Below are 23584 nucleotides of genomic sequence, written 5' to 3'. Positions count from 1 at the left end.
GGGCCTACAGCTTACAACAAAACGTTACAAAACGGAGCCATCCTCTCGGCAGATCGAGAGAGTGAGAGTGAGTGTCGCGTGCGATGATCGGCCACGTTTTATCGGCACACGATCGTCATACGATCTTTCACGCCATTAGCTGCGTCGAGCATAAAAAAGTAAACCCACCGTGGTGTACCGCGCCATGTTTATTGTTGTTACGCGCGGTTGGGTGGACTGGGGGGGGGGGCGCTTGGAAAAGCATCGTAATGGCACTAACTAATGTGCACTAATGTGATTTGCATGAAGAGAGGTTCGGTTTGGCATCGACCACTTTTGATAATAGTTTCTTATTTGATTCATTACCTTTTCTGCCGCTACTACTCATACCTTTACATTTAAAAGAAGATATAAAATGATCAATCTAATGCATTGGGGGACAAATTTCTTTTATTGTTTTCAATAACTTATTTGGCTTATTTTTTTCAATTTGCCCAGCCTACATTTCTCATTTACTACCTCCAGAAGTTGGTTCAAGGTGACGGAATAAAAGCAGTAAATTTACGTCTTTATTCATTAATCGCGCTTGCAATTCGTTCACAAACTCAACGTCTGACAATTGATTCACAAAACGCTATGATTCTGCCTAAAAACCATTGATTCCAATTAATTCCAAAAATATAACTGGAACGTATCATAATACTATAAAAATGAATAAACATTGATTTTACGTTCATTTAGAAACCATTTGGAAGGATTCATTAAACTCAACAAATGCATATTTACTGCTCATCAACACCAACCATAGCATCATTATGAGTTGACCAACGTGTAGGTGGATTGATTCGAAGGCACCACTTGTAGCAGTTTCTTGGTCGGATATATCTGTCCTGCACGCCGGAGAAAGTACGCACCGTGGCCCCAACACCGCTCGCATACAAAGCTCCCTTCGAAGTCCGGAACCGGATCCGTAACTCCCAGCTGTTCCAATTCATCTTTGGCACACACTCCGCGAGCGGCTCTCCGGAGTGTGAGCACGTGCCGCCAATGCTCAATACCTTTCCCGTGGACCAGCATCAGCATCGCGGACGATTACTGTGGAGAGTCGCGATACCTTCTCTCGAAACTCGAAGAAAGTGAGTCGCCGAGAGCGGCCAAGGGAACTCAGCCCTGGTAAACCAATAGACAAGCATCCAGCCCCAACGAAAGCCACGATCACAGTGGCTTCCTACTCTTCAGGAAGGTCCACGAGGCGGCTTGTTCCAAGGTTACGGACAGTAGTACCTCGGCAACCAGCCGATCCGGTTCCTTTCTGGCCACGAAAACAGTAGAGAAAAGTAACACTCGTGCCGTGCCGTGCGCGTTTAAAAGTCGGTCCCCAAACTGCTCGATCCGAAGTGGTGTTTGTGGTGAATGTTTGGTAAACACGCCACCGCATAAAGCATCATTTAAAAGGAGTCCAACGCATAATTCGGACCACGGCGGGAAACGGGCTTCGGAGATCTGAACTAGGAATTGGCACACACAGCTGCTGGTGAGTGAACGACGCGTGGATTACTTATTCACTCGAGACAGTTATGTGTGGACTTTGAGTGGATACGGTTTTTAAAAAGTAACTGTACTGAATTAATCGTCACAATCTTAAGAGTGGACCGTCGGAACACGTTGTTCGAAATATGAAAGAGACAGTTAGCCCCGGATTGCTGTGGATCGGTTGACTGGTGGAGTGGAACACTTGTTAACTCTCGCACGTGACGTGCTTAAAACATACAGCAAGGAACAGAATATTAATACGAATTAATCGATCAAATGTAACGATTAATGTCGACTCGATTTTCGTGCCGGTCCGATGTTGATTCGGACGATAATGAGCTAACGGAATCGATGTCCGATCGCCCGTTACATAACGAATGTGGCCGCCTGGGGCCACAATTCGATCGGAACCCCTTAAAATCAATGGGGTATCATTAGGTTTCATCGTTTGTTCCTCGTCATTAACATGAGTTGCCGCAGGCGAAGGAATATTTAGAACCGACAATCGGAGCCGCTTCAGGCGATCCGGGCCAAATTCTGCTATTCTGGCCCGCTCTTGGGAGCTGGCTACGTCCGTCCAATAAATAATGGACCGTTAGCGGTCTAGGTTGCCGCCATCCGACCCTAATGGGTGACCTAATAAACGCAACCGGATACACGCGTTAAGGGACCAGAAATTCCAAAAAATTAAACATATGCAAGATCGTTGCATTCGGTGCGATCGCGTTTGGCCTACAGTTGGGTTAAATGTGGGCTCTGTTAGCTTAAATTAAAATCGCTACTTTGGATGAACGTTGGAATCAACACATTCGTTTCGTTATGATGTCGACATTCAACGATGTGATCATGTTGTCAGCAGTATGTTACGATCAGTAATTTATCCATTTCTTATAGCGCTTTACTTTTCGATTCGGAAGCATGGAAACAATCGTAGACCAAAATCACCACAAACATTTTTGTGAATCAAACAAATTTGATTACCAACCGAAAGTAGTATACTTAACACCGATAAGAGTGAAATTCAAATCAACTCGAGCCGCTTCTTCGCTTCTTCCTAACTTCGATTTTTGACAAGACTACGAAAGAAACCGGAAACCGTTGTGCGTCCAGATATTTAAATAAATTCCAGATTTCCATATTCCATTTCCAAAGATTTTAATGCAGCCAGTCTCTTCATCTTTGCCTCAGCCTGAAGCCCTTTCCGACGAACGGTTTGCCCCGAATTGCTAACATTGGCATCTTAAGTGTGTCACTTCCTTCTTCCAATCTCACTTCGTATGGCCATTTCTTGAAGAAAGTATACACCACGCGACGCGTATTAAACAACCCCTCAACTGACATGATTTGTTGTGCATTCCAGACACTTCCTTCGTTCGGTTCCGAACCCCTATCTACACACCTGCATTGTTTCATCGGATTCATTGCGGAAAAAACACAATTGTCATCATCGAGGGTGGGACGAGGGCACTCCATAGGGTCGATTTCACGACGACCCTGCTCGCTCCCATTGCTCCCATTGGTCGAGCCTGCGGGACAATCGTTTAAGCATCGCCGACACGTCCGCGATCGTCGGCAGGCTTGTGGTGACGTCTTTCGAACGCAACCTTTGTAACGCGCCGGACACCGGTCAACGAAAAGACGCTGAGCGTTTCACTTTCAAATGTGTAGTGGACTACATACGCCAGTCCAGGTGTCGCCCTGTTGGGCATCTATCAGGGCAAGGTCTCTGCGAAAGGAACAGGTGCTCATACTTCCCAGTCTGCTGGGAAGCGTTTAAAAAAGGCCCAAAATGGGAACAGCGAAAGACAAATTATTATGTATTTGTTGTTGACGACCCACAGATTGCTTGAGGCAACGATTTCCGTAGTCCCAGCCGAGGCTACGGGAAGCGGCAGCAATTTCGAAAGTATTTCCTGCGTTTTTGGTCTCAAATCAGAAATTGTTGTTCTGATTGGAAAGGCCAGTTGAGGAAATGGCACCAATCGCATGGTTTGTCGTCTTTTCTCCATTTTGTACATTAAGTGAGCACTTACTCATGAGATGTTACATAATACTAGTGGTGTCGATGTGGTTAACACATTTTTCGCTCTCAACTTAGCTCAATGGAAATCAGAATTTGCTTAGCAAATACCCGTCGCTGATCGTACAAATTCCTCGCGTAATTTATGCTAATAACCAACATCGTAACATCTGCTCGACAGACGCACATGTTCCAACTTCCAACACATTTCAGGCATAACACACAATCAGTGAGGTTGCAACGAGCGTTTGCATTCGGTCTTAAATGCATCTCGGAGCGGCTCCGAAACCGAAAAGAAGTGCGAAACAATAAGTAACAACAAACACGAAACAGGGCCGGGCATGCAACGAACAGAACTTTCACTCGGTGTTTTGTTGCGAGAAGAGAGATCTGAAAGAAAGGAGCAAAATTGCGATCAATCCGCCTGAAAAAGCCGGCCAGGTCTAGCCGAAACATAAAAATTCCGAGCAAAAAAAAACATTGAGGTTTGGAGCAGATCGAACCACAAAACGAACGCCTCCGCCTCGGCAACGCAATCGACAGCTACCGAATGTGTTGCCCTGGCCGATTCTAGCGCCCGACTTTCATCTCTCCACCGCGTGGTTGTGGTTTTCTCAATACTTTCCTTTCGGTTTTACAGACACCCGAGAAGACCGCGACGATCAGTCAATCAGCGCGACTCCACCGATCAAGACCTGGCCCACCTGGTTACGTGCCTCTGAGTGATCCTACTGACGGCGATCAAAAACACCACAGCGAACCATAGCAACAATGTCTCCGTTGAGCAGACTGCAACGAATAGGGATCGGGGAGTGGTTAAAGCCTGCCACGGTGTTACTCATCGTCATCATCACCCTGACGGTCACGGTCGATGCCGGAAGTCTCTCGGCCGAGGAGCGTCACTCCGGAACTGGAATCGCTGGTCAGTAACTTTACGCTCCAACGTTATGCTATCTCAGGTCCGAGCTCCTAATTCTATCAATTTCTCCCCCAAAAACCCACAGAGTCTCGGACGTTCGGGCGCATCAGACGACTGCAGGCCATGATCGTTCCGGTGATGTTCTTTCTGGGGGTGATGAAGACACTGCTCGCGTTCCTGGTGGCCGTCAGCCTGAAGACGCTCTTCGTCGGTATCTCCATTCTGATGATCAACGTGGGTCTGGCCCTCGCGAAGGTGATCGCATTCTTCAAGTCCAAACACTCGTACGATCAGCACGGTGGTGGCTGGTCGGGTGACAAGAACATCCACGTGCACATCCACAACGATGGCCACCAGCATGGTGGCATACCGGTGGAATTCGACCACGCACCACCGGCGGCCCTGCTACACAACTCGGCTCCGAACGTGTTCCCAAGCTACGGACCGCCAACCCTGGGCTCCTACAACCAGCGCATCGGCTACCGGTCCCGGATCGATGATACGGTGGAGCCGATCTATGTATCGTCGTCCATCGGCCATCAGGAGCGCCACCCGAAGGAGGTGGTCACGGATCGGGATCGACTGAACCAGATCTACGCCCAGTGGCGTCAGCTGCACAAGAACGGACGGTAGGACGCTTGCTAGAACCCGGAACGCGATCTAGTGATGCCAAAAAGGAAAGCGCTGGGAATAGGAAAGACCCACAACAGCGCTAATGGAACGGAGCCCTAGATGACCTGGTTTTTGGGGGCGCGCGAATCTCGGGCACCTCACTCCGGTGCCCACTGTGTACTATATTAATGTAATGAGTTTCCCTAATTTATTTAAATGGGCATCTCCCGCCCCGTAACTGAGAGTCTGGCTTAGGATTAGGCTTAAGAGCTAGATTTCAAGGCCGCGTGGAACACTCCGAAACCGACGCCTGTAGACGATCGCGTTCGGCGGAGGCCTCTTACCAGTTGGCAGCGGTGCGTGAAATAGGCGCCCCAGGAACGCGTTGAATGCGTTTGGTGCCTCCTCTCCCTCAGCGAGCATGTACTGTTAATAAACAACCATCTCTACCTTAACCCGTTTGCGTTGGGCTTCACTCATCCGGCGAATTTAATTGGGCTGGACGCCGTACCGACTTCGGTACGCGCGTTGCCCAATCATCTACGGGCGCAATGTGTGTTATGCATTTCACTCTCGATGCAAAAACGTGCAACATAATCTGCCGGAACACGCACCCTTGAATCGGCTTGCGGCTTGCGCTGCAACGGTTTCTGCTCCAGGTTTATTAGATCCAGGGCGAATGTGCGCTAATTTACGCTGACCATTCCGCGGGGCCGGGAGAGTGGGATTTCTCCCGTAAATGGACCAAACCAAGCAAGTGCAAAACGGAGAAAGAGATCAAACGGGAGTCAAGATCCGTTTAGCGGTGTACACGATTTTCCCACATAACATACGAGAGGTAAGGCGCAATGCTTTGTTCTACGTTGCTATTGTGTCCCCCGCGAGAAAAGGTACCGCGGAATGATCTAACCAACGATTAGCGACGGGGTAAATGAGAAGAAAGAAAACTCACAAACCTGCTTAGATCAAACGATTTAAAATGTCGAGATAAATAACTTTCGCCAATATAATGGGGTACTCAACTCGTAGTGTATTCGATCAAGCCAGTCAAAGAACTTCGGTTTGGTATGCTCTGCGGTGTTGATTTCCAATGTACGTTCTAATATTTTGATACGTTTCAATTTAAAATATTTATATAAGGTATATTACTTGAACATTTCGAATAAATCATTCATTTCAAATAATTTCCCACAACGAGCAGTTCAACCGATTATTCGATTTGAATACTTTTGGTTCGTGATGACATACAGATTGCATACCTCGTAGGCGCAAATGAATTCTGCTCCCGGGTTAACCCTTCAATGAGTAAGGTTTATGTTGAGCGGATCGTTGAATGCTTTGCCTTAACCCATACAAGAATAGGCAGGCTACAACAATAAGTCGATGGTTCTTCTATGATCGGTTAAATTTATTCCTTTTTTCTATGCACTGAAGTGCTTTATTTTCAGTCTCACTTAATAAGATATTTCTTCCCATCCGAAGGTCCTTAAACGCAATTTCAGAGTTAGCTTAAATTACCTCGACCATACAAAATCTTAATTACTCCGTAAATAATCCTTGCTATTTCCTAACAATAGAAATTGTCATTATATTCGGCCATTCGCATATTACTTTGTACGTCCGTTGGATGATTGAACCACGGAGTTCAAAGGACTAGCGAGTCAATAAATCACTGCGTATTGTTTAAAACCACCCATTCAAACAGGACATGCGCACAATAGCGCCCTCTCATTCTTTCCGATAATTTCATTTCCTGCGCCATATGCAACATCGACCGGCTAAAGGGACAAGTTTTCATTAACCTTCTATTCAGATTCACTTGACACTCTTCGGATGCCGAAGAAACTTTCCTCCCTCTTCTCCAGCATCGCGCTCCGTTTGGCAAGACCAGGTTGCAGTGACAGCCAGCATCAGACAGATTAACATCAACCACAATGGGCGGCTGTGGCCATTCAGTGAATCCTCGTTTGCGGCATTTGTGTCCGTTACTCGCGCCGATAGAGTTATGTCAGTCAGTAAAGAGGCTGGCGAGAGGAAACACCGGCCTCTACGGGATGGCCCTGTTCCTGTCCAACAGAAATCCAACAGAAAATTCCAATCCGCACCGTACCCCAACGTGGATATTTAATGTCAGCGAAACACAACAACCAATCGTTGCGGAAAATAAATGACAAAATGCAAAGCTCCAACGATGGGCAAAGGAAAATCTGCCGCAATCTACCGCGCACACACCGTCCGCGGGTGTCGTTGAATATTAATGAGTCCCGCGACGGCAACTGAGACCTCCCAAGGCTAGCCAACGGTTTCGCTTTCTTTCGCGAAACCCTAGCCACTCGTTTGCGAAGGGCCGTCTCGAAACGACACGGCCATGTGGGATGCAGTTCCTCGCGAAATCGATGCCTTCCGTCCGGACTCCGGACAGTGGGCCACGACTTTGGTTTCGCCCAATCGCACTCCGCGCATCGTCCGTGGGGAGCTTCTGTGAAAGGGGCCCTCCAGATGCGATACTGGTCTTTGCTCGTGCCGAAGCCTCTCGTCAGCCGTGGCAGGATGATGGTCTCGTCCCGGACCTTACCAACGCGGGACAACGGTGTCTTCCTTTGCCGGGAAAATCGTGGCTTGTTTTTCTACCGCATCCACTCCATCCGCGATCCTAGGCGTCGGCTTGGGGATGCACAAGAACCTGTCCCGTCCCATGTCCAGGCCCGGGCGCGATAACGGCATGGAAATGGACACTTTCGCGTCGACTGCCGGCACGACGGAGGAGGATTTGGTTTCCCATCAGAGGGTTTTTGCGCAGAGGGCGATTTATAGTTGACCGAAAACAGGCACACGACACACACTACGGTTGCCACTCAACGGGTCCAATCGGCCCAGTCGCTGTATGTTTTCCCTAATTCGCCATAACGGGCCCAGGAATGCCTGGTGGCCTTTGAGGTCACGTTCAGCGTGAATGTTTGCGTGTATGTAAAGGAAACAAACCGAATCCTAATCGAATAGTCAAAGGTATAAATTTAAATTTTCAAGATTTTTGTGCGATGACATTAATAACAACCGTAAGCCCTTCATTCGTGCCCATTATTAATCAAATAAAATGATTCAATGATTCAAATTCAGTTTGTTATTGATAGCAAACGTTTTGTGTTAACTCGTTAACCTAAAAACCCTAGCCAGGACCAGAAATGTTAAACTAAATTAATACAACTTGAATGGCACAAAAACTATTGTATTATACAATTTTAACAAGAAGAAACTTTATTTTAGATATTCTAGGATGAAACCTAAATGATTAATGGTAAGTAGGTTCGCTTACCACTAATAAAATAATCGAAATAGTGGATGCCAACAAGCGAAATACAGTTTTTAGAGGCTTAATTTCTCAATCGGAAGACTTTCACTTTCCACTATTAGTTAGGAAGGCTATAAAGAACCTCGAACGTCTAAAAATTTATGAACTATCAATTATATCCTGCTGGGCAATTGGTAAGTAATTTGCGACGAAAAAAATCATCAAAATATTGCGGATGATGGGTTATCTCCCACAGCTCTCTGACGGTCCACAAAGTGGCCACAATATTGCTTTTCGTGCTCGATTAGGCCTGCATCGAGCAATCGAGGGAGAAGGTGCGGCCAACCAAACGACACACGTGTCGGTCAGCAACCGGTGGTCACTGATGCGCAGGATGCACTTTCGCAATGGACCTCGATGGTCTGCGCGAGCATACCCCACTAACAAACGGATCCGTGCGGCAGATAAACGATCAGTACGTGAAGCTTCTAATCCGCTAATGTGCCTCCCTGCGCATTCCTGCCCACGGTAACACCAGCCCGGTCCGGGGCTTTCTTTCTCCGCGCGATCGATCGTTAGCGAAGGGAGTTTTCCTCTTTTTTGCTTGCTTGCTTGGTTCACCGAAACGGTTGTCTGTTTGTCCTTCCAAATTCCATTTCGTTCGACCCTGCAACGGACGGAAGAAGATACAAAAATGTCCGAAGAAGACAAGAATGCAACTATTGGCACGGCGACGACACGGGAGCTCCTTGCAGGAAAAGGGGATTCATCAAGTCGATTGAGACTTGGCTTGCGATGTTTGCGATGGACCCTTCCATTGCGGATCACCCAACGCTAATTATCACGCGAGAAAATGTGATTCGGAAAGGGAAATGGGTTGCTTTCGTGCCGAGGATGTTGAGTGATTCAATTCAGCGCGTGGCGATCGCAAAGATTACTTCCGAGTTTAATTTTAAACACATTACATTGTACTTCATTTCCGCCGAACAGATCAAGACCCTGACGAGGTCTGCGGAAACTAATTATGTCCACCCAGCCGATTAGGACGTGCTAAGCATCAAATCAATTCAGCAACAACACTTTTAACTATCGAATCTGTCGACACTGACCACCTCGAACAGCGAACGATCAGCAAAAAAACGTCTCAAAACTTTCACTTTCAAGCACCATCTTCGATTTCAGCAATCTTTTCTCGATCCGGTCGTGGAATTGATACCAGCAAACAGGCAAAACTGGTAATATTTTTCAAAAATATTTTGTAACGACTGCAAAAACTGTCCCTCCAAAAATGTGTCCGTTTCGCACATCGGTATGAGGAGAAGGATTCGACAGTTAATCGCGCGAATCGACTCACTAGCAGGTCGTAAATTTAAATTCATGCGATGCTTCCGAAGCGTCTCCCCTGGATTTCGCTTGATCACGATTTGATTTCGCTCGATCACATTCCACGATAGCCGGCGGGCCCACCATCACCACTGCTGTGCGTGGGATGGCGAAACTTACATAAACATGCCGTCGCCGTTGTCGGTGCAGGATCACAGACAAAGTTTGATGATATCTGTTCTGCTCCCAAAAAAAACGGGCAGTGGCGCTGGTTTCACGGTGTAGATTTCGACTAACCCACAGGTTGCTTCCGATTGACGGTGGAATCATAAAAAGATAACTGCAGTTGCATCAACGGCACGCTGCCTGCAATGGGTGACCTCAAAACACTGCCCGCCAGACCCAGACTGACCCATTAAAACGCCCTTCTGGAACCGGATCATCCCCCGAGCAAGTTTCATTAAGTAACGCGCGGCCCTCCCCCCGGCAGACAAGCAACCTACTACAAGTCGAGCAACGCGGTCCGTTTACAGTACCGCACCACCCTTTTGGATGCGCACGAGCGGCACCCTTTACGGATACATCTGACAGCAATCGGCCAGCAATCGCTCGCCGAACACGCATCCGATCGATCGACGGCGCATCGGAGCATCATTAACGGGCTGAAGAACTGGGACCGCCATGTCCGTAGCTCGGTGAACTATGGCGAAACAACCGACCGACCAACCGGATTCGGGTGGCAACTTTATTGCCCATACGCACCGGCGAACGCTAGACGATTGGTGAGCAGCCGAATGGCTGTGAGTTCACGAGCTCACGCACTGTTCGAATCTCGCTGTCTCATTAACGCTCCTCGAGATGGCATTCCAAACTCGAATTCCGTTACAGACTTCGCGAACCGCCGCGCAGCATCATCGGCTCCCGGTGCTCATCAGGCTCACCGCTTTCTTCGGCTCACGCACTGTCGGCTCACGATGTGAATAGGAAAAAGAGAGAGCTACAGAGAGGGAGAGAGAAAGATAAAGAGAGAAAGAAAAAGCGAACAGACGGAGGCCAAACCGAAACGGAAACGTTGTTGCGATCAGCTCAACGTGCGCGAAGGTGAGTGAAAGACTTTCTCGCGCCGATCGTGACGCGCCGCAGTATAAAACCGATCGCCCGGAAGCAGCGCACGCTTAATATTACCTTGATCTTGAACCGGTACGTATCGAAGAGTCTGCACCCCTTGTTGGGTGAATTATTTATGTTTTTACGCCGTTGGTTGGAGAGTGGCCAATCCGCTCACTGTGCTTGTGATAGTGACGGGAAGCGTTATCGAAATTGACAGTTGATAGTGAACAGCGCGCGCTGGGAGTGAGTGCTGGTTTTTTTGGTGGACACAACAACGAGACGAGTGCGAAAGCAACCTTTCTCTGTCGCCAAGGGGCCACAAACACTAACCGACCACACGAGAAAGTGTCCCGACGCGTAGCTAAACTTGCGAATCCGTCCGTGAGACCGTGAATTGTCCATCCCACACTCATAGTTTCCATTGATATGTGTAGCTATTTCCTTGTACAAAAAAGCATGCTTCGTCCGGTGGTCGATATGTTACGCGCTAAATACGCCGGCGCCCCGAAGGCCGAGATCGGGGCTACTCGGGGCTGATAACTTTTCTCCACTCTCGTATGTGTGCGCTGTTTGAAGGAAATGAATAAATTTTCATCACCCCTGGCCTGACTCCGGCCGGCACCGGGAGGGGGAGTTATTGGGGCATAGGATACATGCGTCCGGGCTGACCCGCTTTTATGAGCGAGGGCAGCGAAATTTTTCGACAACAACACGACCCGCTCTCGCGAGCCTCGATCATTACCGATAATAAGCCTTTCCGTCTCATTTGATCCTGCTTTTCTCTCTCTCTCTCTCTGTCTCTCCCACACTCTCTGTTATTGAACACCTTCTCGCGATCGCACGCGGATTTCGGACGCCAGCAGTCCCGGAAGCGCGACAAACCGCACGCACAACGGAAACGGACGGCGTCGACAGGTAGTGAGGAACTGAGGTACTGAGGTACTGACATCCAACGGCATGCTTAGCATAGGCAGGCACAGGCACGGCGGGTTACGGCCACCGGCCGTCGCTGGGGCCATCTGTATCTTCGTGCTGGCCACCGTAGCGGCCATCCCGGTGGAACCCGACGTGAAAGTGGAAAACGCTGGTAAGTGGGTTGGAAAATCTTTCCGATACTTTTCGAATCGATCACTGTTCCATTCGTTTGTATGTTGCGTGAGGGAATGGGTGAAGTCGGGCAGTGGGTGAAGTTCAAGTATTGCATTCCGATCGATGGAAATTTCATCGGTCGGCGAAGGGCGAGCCGTTTCGTGCATACCGATAAGTCACTGGCTTACGATAAGGTGCCCAAATTGGGCACTGACGGGGAGAGTTGTTGAACTCACGTGGGGCATTAAATTTTAGGCTATGATCGTGCTATACCGTCCCTCCATTTTTATGAGATCCCGTCGGTGCTTGGTGTTTCTGATTGCCAATCAAATGTATCAAATCTCGTTCCTTATCCGGAAAATACTCCTACGAAATTAAAGTAAAGTAAAATATGAAACGACGATGATCAGTACATCAGAGGTGATAAGCAAAGCACAACAAAACCTATCGCCATTTGTTTGCAAAGGCTTCAAGCTTAAGTGCACTCTCAATATTTAGCTTTAAAGTTGATCCAAAAGAGGCTCAATCTTGCGAACTGATTGGTTTTAGTCATCATATCGAATGCAGCACATTTTAAAGATCACACAATGTGTTTCACAAAGGATCGCCGGTCCTCAGGCCTCCATTCCATGGGCCGGCATTAGCATTAGGGCTGAGCGTGTTTGATGATCCTCACCGGGAAAATGGCGATCATGAAACGGTCAACGCCTGGCCCCAAAACACCCGTCCGGCTCCGTTCAACCATTTCTCCCAAATTACATTCGTCCGGCCGAAGTGCTAAGTAAACAAATTACCCGTAGCTTCCGTAGATGGCTTCTCGGGGGGGCAAAAAATAGCGCCACGAATCGTTCGCCGCACCTTCGGTCCGGTTTTACTTTCTATGCCCTCTCGCTCTCTCTCTCTCTCTCTCGGTCTCCACCATCTCATGACCGCACATCATCATTTGGGTGATCGTCCGCACGTCGAATCCCGCGCCCAGCAAGACTGGTGCGTATTGATGCGTTTGAGAGAAAGTGTTCCGAATCACCGAAAGGTGCATTAGATGGTGCGCTGGAAGCTGCTGATGAGTGATGTATCTTTCGTGGCCTCGAAAAGGTCTTGGTCAGTCGGCTCTGAGCGCCGTTGATCCAAGGTCGTTGGCTGCAACTGCCTCATCGTTAACCCCAACGACACAGGCTGCCAGCTGTCGCCACCTGTTGGGTTTGAAGAATGACCGTTAATGTGTGGGACCACAATAAAGCGCCGAGCCGAGAGCTGGACATTAAAATGGAAAACAGGGGAAAAGCAAAGCGGACTACAAAATAGCACTAAACTTATGCTGCAGCATTATGTTTTTGTTGCCGTCTTTCGTTATTAAATTCACCTTTCCGTTCACGTGCCTCTGAACTGAACTGAATCGGAACGTGTTTCATACGTACCCCCTGCGGGTCAGTGACCCGAATGGTCAACACGTGCTGGTGCCGAACTGGCACTACTTTTCACACCTCATCAACTAGCAAGGGGGCCCGAAACAGACCTACATTACCTTCGGCCAGACGCCGACACGAAAGTGAATCGTAAATCAATAGAAATTCAATGTTTTCCGCACGCACACCACACGTGGCCGTGGCCGAAATCGGCGTTGGACATCGTAGCCTACTTTTGCTACTCCTGTTTCGATGTTGAATTCAATTCTCCGTCAATGTCCGACACCTCGTAGTTCCGCTTCCTCAACCCAATGGAAAATGGAGTGCGCAAATGGCTTCAACAGTAAACAACGCTGGAAAAAGTGACGCATTTGCAACATCTGACGGCAATTGAATCGTTTCGTAACGAACCCAATTAGCCAGCAAAAAATATAGTAGAAAGTCAAAGACTGAAGGAATCTCGCGGATTAGTGCGAAGCTCCCACGCAAACAAGGCTCAGCCCACCCACACTGATTCGCAAAACTTCGCAGAACAAAATACAAAATTAATGTGAAATCACGGATCGATCTTCATAAAATCAAAACTGATGGCCGAGGAAAGTTTTGAACCGGCGAACGATCTGCTGCACCAAACGAAGCGTGGGGACGTCTGCGCACCGCCTAAAGCGTCAACAAAGGAGCTTTCACTTTCCATTCGAAGAAGCGGCCTTTAGATGGCTTGTCGGTTTGTCACCGCTGTGAATCATCGATCGACGCCGGTCTCTCACCCAAAAACAGATTTACATACGCGGAAGTTCGCGTTCGCGGTTCGTTCGACGCCCAAGTCTCCGGCCCACGTGACCCACATTGGTGCGTTTCCTGGCGTGGCCGCGGACACGCATCCGCAAAGATCCTGTTCCGAGCCGCGCGCACTGTCCCACTTACCGCCACTGGGCAGGGCGCTGTGCCCACCACACCGCGATAAGAGCCGGTTTTCGGTATGGGGAGCAACCCTGCCCTGGACTAGGTCAACCGCGGGCGCTCCTAGGCGTTCCTTACATCATCGCGCGCGCAAGCCGAGAACTTCACGCCAACCCGTCTAACGGTCTCACCGGTTCCGGAACCGGAATCCCACCATCCGGCCAGTTGCGAAAGGTTGCGGTTTTGATTCCCCATATCCGACCACCGACGTTCGGAGCCAAGGTGCGGTCGGCTAATTACAGCCTCGCCTCGCAGCGATCGGTATGCCAACGCCACGAAATCGTCACCGTCAAGGGACGCATTTCTAGGGCTTGTAGAATGGGCACAAAGCACGCTCGCACGTCGAGACAACTCTCGCTGCTGCGAACGGGTTCCGGATGTGGAGCAGCAGCTGCATCTAGAGCGATGCACACTCCGGTGCATCGGTTGTGTAGCATTAAAATGTTGCACCAGCATTAAATGGTATTTACGCCACGATGCAGGGCTTACACCATACCATTATGATATCACCGTCTCTCGCGCCACTGTTTGTGCTCCAAATGATCCACCCAGCACAGCCCGATCTTTTATATCATCTTTTGCGATCTTTCGTATGATATGATCATAGGATTTAAATAGCGTCAATGGTCGCTGTCAGATTCTGACACCACTTATTAACTTTAGGTTCGAGAGCAATTAATTATTTTGAGACAGCAGTCTTAATAGTCCTTGTTGTAATATTTTGATAACAGAATATTTGAACAGCTCCCCTTTATCGTTGATAAAAGTTTTTGTTACCAACTTACGAAACGGTAGCAACTATTGGAATATATTGAAGTGAAGATGGATTTTAGGAAGCTTCCTGAACAGACAATATTATGATTAAAATTACATTGAGTTCCCAAATTCATTGCATTGATTAATGTAATAATATTAAATCAATGCAATGAGTGCTTACATACATTAAACATTAAACAGTGTCTTTACTAACGTTTGCTGTGCCTCTCTCTCTTCCCCACAGTTCCAGTCGACTCGTCCGCCCTGCTCGAAGCAGCGCTGTGCTTGCTCAAATCCAACCCGGCCCTATGCGTCCGACAGCAGGTTGGCCGGGTGCTCGGCAACTGGGAGGATATCCTGAACACCAAGAAGCTCGAAATATTGGGTAAGTGTTCCCGTTCGCGTGCCGGCGTGCCGTAGCATATCTTTGGCTCCAAAAATCAATCATCGTTCCGTAAGGTCAACACCGCGGCCCGATTTGCGGTTCCACAGCAACCCGGCATTCCATTAAAAAACGGTAGTCTAACGGTGTGCTCTTTCTTGTTTTGGTGCGATTTTACGACGTGATAAACCATCTGCTGCCGGCGGTTGTTCTCGAGCCGCAGTATAATTGGATGTGTTGGTGGCCGAAGCAATTCGTTCGGTTCCGAGGTGAAGCATGATAACAACTTCATTAGACGCCAATTTTTTCCCGCCATCATCATCATCGCTGGCCGAGGGGCGTTGCCCACTTATGAACCGTTCAACCGGCTGACCTACTGCTCTAGACCCGCCGACGCCAATGTTGCGGGATGTGTTTTGCGTAAAACGGCTTCACGTGGCCCACTGGGAGCCTGGGGATGGGCGTTAATGGCCGAGGCCGATCGCCCCAAACAAGCCTTACCGAATGACATTTGAACCGTGGCCAAGCGAACGAAAAAAGTTATGTTTTACGGGGAGATCTTCTTGCTTCTCTAATTGGATGGACCGATTTCGGAACCTATCGAACGTAAAAGGTGCATCGGTGCAGCACTTTCTAGTGATCTGATTTCGCGTCCGGGTACTCGATTCAAATTACTCAAGAAAAGGTTGAAATAAAACACTTTTCTTGAAAGTGTTAATAGATAGCCTTGAGGTTGGGAGCATCCAAATGGGCGGCCAAAGACTTTCCAATCAGTTTGGCTTCATTTTTTGCAATTAAGCAGAAAGAGTGAAGTTTGTTGGCTCATGAAGAAAGTACTGTTGGTGTAATCCTATTAAATAGAAAACAAGTTCTCTGAACTATTGATACGAAGAACATGAATTAAACAGAAACGCTCACGCCGTCTGAACATTAATCTTCTCCAAATGCTTTAGACGAGAGGCTAATCAGACAGTGACATTGGTTGGTTCCATCGGTTACATCTATCACCGCGGTAGATGCACACGCTTCTCGGAATCGCGGTGGACATACTCACTGTCACTTGCCCTTCACCTTTTTTGCAACCAACAAGATCTTCCCATCGTAAGTTCCGGGCCACTAACAATCGATCCATAAACTATTCCCGGCGGACCGATCGTCGCCAAAGAGCAGAAGACACAACTCACCGTCGGGAGAGGCCAATTACGACCAACTTTCGCCCGCTGGGCCTTGTTAGATCTTTCTTCCCGGCCACCGGATGCACCAGCCAGGGAGCCAGCCAGTAGGCGGTTTTCCAACTCATTGCATTCCAGTTGGCTTCCCGCAGGGACAGTCGCCTTTCGCAGTCACCCACCAACGGCACACTCGGTGTCCTATTCGCGGTGGCCTATTCAAATAGAAGCTGACGGTTGGAAACCCGATTTAAATAATCGTGCCACCGAAGAGCACTCTCGCTGTGATTGCCGCCCGATAAGGCGCAGGTTCCGGCAGCGTTGCTTTCGGTAAAGTTCATCGCAGGGAATTTTCTCTTCCACTGCACTCACCAGTGACAAACGTCTTCGCTTCTGCCTAATCCTTACCATTGTGGGGGTGACGATCACCACGCCAGCCCACGCTACCGATGGGGCTGAAAACTGAAAGTTTCCCCGATAATTTCCTTCTCTTGCTCCTGGGGGCGATAGCTACCGTGCGATCCGGGAATGTTACTCACGCTACTTCCACGACAATCGTGTTCGATGGCCACCGTTTCGGAATCCTGGGATGTTCTTTTACCGCGACCGGAGCGTCTGCCTGGTTGGTGCATGATTCCCGATATCCGGCGAAGAGACCACATTTGTTGACTTTCCATGGTGCCACTCGCCTTCGATTGGGATCGCATCGAAACGCTGGGTCGGTCGTGAGCATGGAAAGTGATCATCAAGCCTCGATGGAAATGGACGTTGCATGCTTCTACCGCCAAACAAACAATGTCGTTAGCGCCGGTGTGCATGTTAGCACATTTTTGTTGAGCGCTTGCCTGAAAGCGAAAGGGAATTGTTGAGGAAATGTCATAGTTTTACGCGAACCTTTGATATTTCAATCGAAGGGATTGGCGTCGCTCATTTTTGACGATTCTAAACAAATGCTACGGTCATTTAGTGAGCTGCGATACCGATGAAACCCCGTTTATGGAATCTGCGAACGATAATACACAAAAGACTTCAACGCTGTCGGAAGCGATGAACCCAGTTCATCTCATCCTTGCTATAGTACAGCAACACAGAGTGCTTAAAGGACTTGTTTAGGATTCAATTCGTATTAAAATTAACACAAATTTCAAATCAGCTTACGTGGTATTTTAAAGCAGTACGTTTCGGCACATGCAGCACATCGTTTCGGATCCATGTTTAGATCACACATAGTTGGAAAATCTAATAATTTAAGTTAAGTGAGCTTTGGCACAATAATGGCCGTTAATATTATTTTTTTATAGAGCTGACCAAAATGTAACAAAGTTTGAGTTTGTATTCGCCAATAAATTTGCACGGGAACTAATGGTCTGCAAGGAATTGGCACCTGTGGACCAAGATTTTCTTCCCAAACACGACGTTGAACTCAACAAGGAAGAGTGCCTCAAGAAACAAGTTCTAACATTTATTAAATCACAAAAAGGTCCAGTTAAGTTTTGGCATGATTTGGCCAGCTGCCACTACAGCAGGAAGGTAGTTCTGTGGTACTTATGTGTGTGGTAGTTACTATAAGGTGGATTTCATCGCAAAGGATATCAATGCACCAAATTGCCCTAAAGCAATAGGATGTTGAAGAAGATTGGAAAGGTGATGCGGGATGCTGCAGAGATGGCGAAAATTTGGAATAAATTAGCCACGGAGGTGGACCAGAAGATTGTGCAGAAAATGATGGCGCGCATTCCACAGAAAGTTGGCGATTTCATCCGACGACCAGCAAAATAAATTTTTGGAATTTTTCTCTTACAAAATTACAATAAAATACCTTCATTTTGACAACTTGACATGTTTCCTAAGTCAAACCAACCGCCGGGTTAGAGCTAATTCAATTGTTCCCGATTCTAAGTGGACCCTGCTTTAAATCAAGCGCCCAATCACCGATAACCAAGACTTGGTTCGTTCCCATTTTCTCCCCATTGATTGACATTGAAAATTGACAGGTTTCAGGCTATTATTTTCTTGGAACGTACTTGGATCACACTCAGTTTAGAGTGAGAGATGCAATTTCTCAATTTAGTCGATCTACGAACCTACGCATAAAGCTGATACCGCCAGCATGTATCTGCTCATCAAGATTGATCGATTTCCAAAGCACCCCTTCGTCGCCGTGCACTTTCCACAGAAAAGCGACCTGTCTGACCGATCGACAGTACGGGCCGCAGGAAAAACCTGCCCCAAACCAGGTCCCCAGCATTGACCATATCGCGAATCTCGTCCCTGATGTACTAGTTTCCAGCGCGAGTTTTCTCATCTAACCCGTATCTCCCGTCGCAAATCCTGCCACCGCGAGGGTCAGAAATTGGATCAAACGGTAAAAACCGCTTCTTGTCGGTCGCTCAGGATGGTGTGACTGCAGGGCTGACCTTAAAAGTAGCCCCCGTTGTGGGCGATTGCCGAGGATTGGTCAATTACTGCTCATTAACGCTCGGGATTCCGATTTCCCGGACACGACACTTTCGATTACGGGCATGCAAACATGTAAACGGGCCCGGTTCGGGCAGATCTAACCGAACGAAAATGAGAGTGAAAGTGAGATCGCTCTCCATCGTAGATGGCTCGGACCGGTCATCTTCAGAGTAGGTGATAATATAATTCGTTGAATCTCTGCTTCTTCCGTTTTTCTCCGGGTCTAGCCGAAGCCGATAAGGAGGTAACCGCAGCCCGGCAGAGCCGCGGGATGAGTGAAGCCGACGCGAACCGCGGCAAACCCTCGACGGTGATGGAGCAGATCGAAACCGGTCTCGGGGTGCTGGCGGAGTTCGTATCGGAAGGCGTCGACGAGTGAGTATCCCAGGGGTGAGAGGGGGGGACATCGGCGACTTCGGAGTGATTGACGGGTCCGTCCCCGCAGGTACATGTCGGAGAAGAAGAAGAGCAAAGATGGCGAGGAGTCGTCCAAGACGCACCTTCACCACCTGCTGAAACTAGGTAACGGTCGCACCGACGAGGACGAGGACTACCGCGACCCGCTCGCTGCTGTGGAGGCTGGTTTGGTGGATTACGCTGGCATGGCATCGGGCAGCCCGGAAAAAGCACTTGGTAGAGGCAAGAAAGAGGGTGACCAAGCGGATTATGGGATTGGTGGGAGTGGCGAACATAGTGCTGGAGGTGGGTCTCGTAGTGTCGGCAGTGGCGGCGACGGCGGCGGCGGCGACGACGGCAGCGACGTCAGTGCACCGCCGGGCGGGAGCGTGGAGGAACGGCGCGCCGGGATCGGCGCGGCCAGTCGGTTCGAGGACGACGATGTCGGCGAACTGCGGAGACGACGTACGAACACTAGCATCACCACTTCCACTAGCACTTCCGCCAACGGGCGAGAAAGTTTCTTGCCCTTCTTTGTCTTGAGTACATTGATTTTCGCGCCTAAAACTAAGCCCCAGCCCGGCCCCTGTAGGGGGGGAGTGGTCCCTGTAGCCCTTAGGCCCGACCTGACCTTCCCACCTGACCTGCTGACCGGCTCCGGCTGAACCCGTCGAGAACACGCGAACCGGACCGGAGCGGGCACGCTGACCGGGCTTCTAGACGCTCGCGAAACCCGCACTTTCGGAACTTTTCTTTCCCCTTTTGATTCTTGCTGGCTCGCCTTCTGTCTTGTGAAGGCGATGCAAAATGTTGCGAGGCGATACGGTGATCCTTGTGCCGAGCCTTGCCACTCTTTCCTTTCCAGTGGGCCAACCACCAGTCTGGATGGTGGATCGGCTCCGCTGCCGTTTGGCGATAGCGATAATGATGGATGAATGGTGACGTCACACACTCCCGACACACCGACACATACACAGACACAGACACACTGTGAGACACCCGACAGACAGACAGCATTTATGTTCGAAAATACTGGCAAAACTTCCACGAAAATCCAAAAAACAAAAGAGAAAGAATCCTTTGGTCACCTTCTGGGGCACATATATGACTTTGCGTGCATGTGGCATCGGAATGTGGCATCGGAACCCCACGATTTGGCATCTGACACTTTGGCTTTGCACGTTGGCGATTAATATCGGGATACCTAAATACACAGACACTATGAAGCGAAAGCAGCAAAAAGCTGCGGCAGGCTCCGTATCATCATTCCATCAACATTAACACACCACACTTCATCAACGAGATCAATCACCACCATCATCATCATCATCATCATCATTAGCATCATTAGCATCATCTGCGTTGTAATAATGACATCAATCATGTGTAGCGCCGCTTGTGTGGCTTCTTTGCAGACGATCCCTGTATCTTATCAGCTTTGGCACCTCCTTTGGCGCTAGATCAGCCTCGCTTCCAATGGCTCCACTTGTTTGCCACTTGTTTGCCACTTGTTTTCTGTTTTTTTGTGTTTTGTTGAATCCTTTTCCTGCGGTCCATCATCGCTGCTTCAGCGTGAATTACGAGCACTTAAATAGTCGCTTTTTTTGCGCAAACCCTTCCTGAGCTTGACGCTCGCTATAAACCACCGACGGAGCCAGAAGAAAGTGAGCGAAACCACAAACCACACAACGGCCCCTGTGTGCCGACGGGCTCACGTTACGGCCGTTAGTTTGCTAATGAGCCATTAAAAACATCGCCACACGGATCGCGTGGCCGCTTAAGTGACGCTCGCATAGTTTTATGTTCTATGCTACCGCATGTCTTTGAGCGATCGATTCGAGGCCCCTTTTTCCTTTTTACTGAACGAGGTGATCTCAGGTGAGCCGTGAGGCTCTCGCGAAAGTCCTTCCGGCGGACGAGATCTCTTCGATCTTCGTTTCGAGATCTTCGAGATCTTTTCGATTGTTTTTTGGATCCTTTTTTCGAATGGCAGAACATGGACCGCCCTTTAAACGCTTCTCGGTTTGAGTGTCTTAGTCTTAATCCCCTGGCCATTAACATAGTAAGTAGAGGATGCGTTGCCTAACCTGCCCCGTAGTGCGTGCGCGATGTTGTGAGCGTGTTAGTGCGTGCTTGTAGTGAGTGCTGGTTGCTTGTAGTGAGTAGCGTAGATTGTTAACCGTTGTCCGTGGTAGACATCCGTAGTCCTGAACTAACACCCTTCCCCCAGTTTCGAACCGTCCGTGGACACGGAACGCGCGTGTAGAGTTAGACTAACGATTTACCGTACGCCTTTACCCATACGCAACGCGGCGCCGGACCACACACAGGAAAGCACAAGCACAAGAAGAAGAAGACCTTCATGAAGCTGTTCATTCTGGGCGCCGCGCTCAAGGCCAAGATCGAGTTGCTGCTGAAGATCCTGTCGTTCAAGCTGCAGCTAAAGTTCTTCGCCATCGCCCTGATCGGACTGATCATCAACATTGCCCGCTTCTGGCTGGACTTCAAGAAGCAACCGCAACCGCAGAAAGTAAGCCCCCCCCTAATTTGACGCGATAGTTCATTGTTTGATGCGTTCGTGATCTCGATTTTAGGTGATCTACTACGAGCACGCTCAGCACCAGCACCATTACGATGATCATGGCGCCGATGACTTTGGTGGCTACTGGAAGCGATCGCTGCACGGTGCCCAGGCCGACGAGCGCTACGACGAACCGTACCTGTACCGGAACCCGAAGCACGCCCCGACCCCCTCCCACTATGCTCCCCAGCTGGCGGACCCCCACGCCATGGCTTATCAGCAGCAGCGGCCATACTGAGCTCACTGACCGGGGGCTAGGGTCCCTCTGGGTGTTCCCTTCTGAGGCGATCGCGTTGGATCGTTTGAATTTCCATTGCTCCTTCTTTTTTTGTTGTTAATCTCAATAGGACTCATCTTCGGAAACGGTATCATGATCATCATTATCATCATCACCATCGGCGTCGCCGAAGGCAATGCCCACCGGACGCTATGTTAGCTAAAATTGTACAAATTTACTGACAACTGAGAGCTGGGTGCTCGAGTAGCATAACGCACGACATTAGTTCGACAACGAGTGAGAAGGACACGTTAATTTATAGCAACAGCAGAACACAGTTAATTTATTACTATTTATTGTCCTCCTAACGGCACTAATCCGCCGGCCCGATTTCACCGTCCCCCTAATAGGCATGTAAGCGTTTCGTTAAATTAGTGAGTAAGGTGTGCAGGCGAAGCTGAGTAGAAGATTGAAGGTGCTGATTACGTTTCGGTCTCTCGTTTGATAAGTGAAACAACAACGGTACGAGTGAATAAAGTAACACAGCCTGGTGAAGCGTACTGTTCGGGTGTGCCACTCACTGGGGATGGAACCGTTCGAAGGCGATGGGATAAATAAAGATTCACATAAGGTTAGCCAAAAACCCCTTATCCCTAAACTGGCTGGCTGAACGGCCGTCGAATCCACTCTCACGGTTCACTTGCATACATTTGCGTTTCATTCATGGTTCGGGTTTCGAGAAGGCAAAAAAAAAACAGTCACAAATTGGTTCGCTATTTATTTGCGTGCCATTTATTCCAATCACAATCCACCGTCCAGGGTGCAGGGCAGGCAAACGTGACGCGAGGCACCCCTCGGAGCATGATGGGTACGCCAGATCTTTCCCAACCACTCCGGGTTCCCGGGTGCACTGGGCTCAATTTTTTTGTTCGAAACCACCAGGTTTGAGATGTCCCGAAAGTGCCCTCGGACACGCGGGCTGATAGAGAACACACCTGCAGCATGGACTGGTGAAGAATCGAAGAAGATTCGATTCCATGCCGCACTTGCCATGCATGACAGGTTTCGCTCGCTCGTGTTGGCCCGTTAGCTATGCTCGATGACCAGAGATGCCTCAGCATGGTCAGTTTGGGCTGGAGGGTCGCTCGCACCATGGGCAAATGGTATTGTCACCAGTGTACATTATGGAACTGACAATATAATATTAACTTTGATCCTTAAGTGTGAATTGATAGTCGGGAGCCTCAAACAGACAATCCCACATTGAACACCCTTAAACATTTTATCAACCAATTTTAATTATTTTTATCGGCATTTCAAAAACTGTAGAGAAAAAAATGTCCATTGTAGCTGTCATTTCAGTGGGCAGCATAAAATTCTTGC

The 23584-nt window shown here is 48.9% G+C and overlaps 2 protein-coding genes across 2 annotated transcripts; both read left to right on the top strand.

Moving 5' to 3' along the window:
- Positions 1-4303: 4303 nt before the first annotated feature.
- LOC131215666 (uncharacterized) lies at positions 4304-5084 on the top strand. The gene is made up of 2 exons (XM_058210058.1): positions 4304-4454; positions 4537-5084. Exons 1-2 carry the CDS (start codon positions 4304-4306, stop codon positions 5082-5084), a joined length of 699 nt encoding a protein of 232 aa, XP_058066041.1.
- A 6658-nt stretch (positions 5085-11742) lies between these two features.
- Positions 11743-22222, top strand: LOC131215665 (uncharacterized). Its single transcript, XM_058210056.1, has 6 exons — positions 11743-11872; positions 15241-15381; positions 19235-19382; positions 19453-19868; positions 21734-21933; positions 21998-22222. Exons 1-6 carry the CDS (start codon positions 11743-11745, stop codon positions 22220-22222), a joined length of 1260 nt encoding a protein of 419 aa, XP_058066039.1.
- Positions 22223-23584: the final 1362 nt, after the last annotated feature.

The sequence above is a fragment of the Anopheles bellator genome, chromosome 1 (genome assembly GCF_943735745.2).
Source record: "Anopheles bellator chromosome 1, idAnoBellAS_SP24_06.2, whole genome shotgun sequence".
Lineage (NCBI taxonomy): Eukaryota > Metazoa > Arthropoda > Insecta > Diptera > Culicidae > Anopheles > Anopheles bellator.
This window is presented reverse-complemented; position numbering and strand designations above follow the sequence as displayed.

What these genes read in the sequence shown, in the direction of transcription:
- LOC131215666 (XM_058210058.1), top strand. Translation starts at nt 4,304, where the DNA reads ATGTCTCCGTTGAGCAGACTGCAACGAATAGGGATCGGGGAGTGGTTA. An exon ending in CTCCGGAACTGGAATCGCTG is followed by an intron (nt 4,455 to 4,536) that starts GTCAGTAACTTT and finishes AAAAACCCACAG; the next exon opens with AGTCTCGGACGTTCGGGCGC.
- LOC131215665 (XM_058210056.1), top strand. Translation starts at nt 11,743, where the DNA reads ATGCTTAGCATAGGCAGGCACAGGCACGGCGGGTTACGGCCACCGGCC. An exon ending in CAAGAAGCTCGAAATATTGG is followed by an intron (nt 15,382 to 19,234) that starts GTAAGTGTTCCC and finishes CTCCGGGTCTAG; the next exon opens with CCGAAGCCGATAAGGAGGTA. An exon ending in CGGCGAACTGCGGAGACGAC is followed by an intron (nt 19,869 to 21,733) that starts GTACGAACACTA and finishes GACCACACACAG; the next exon opens with GAAAGCACAAGCACAAGAAG.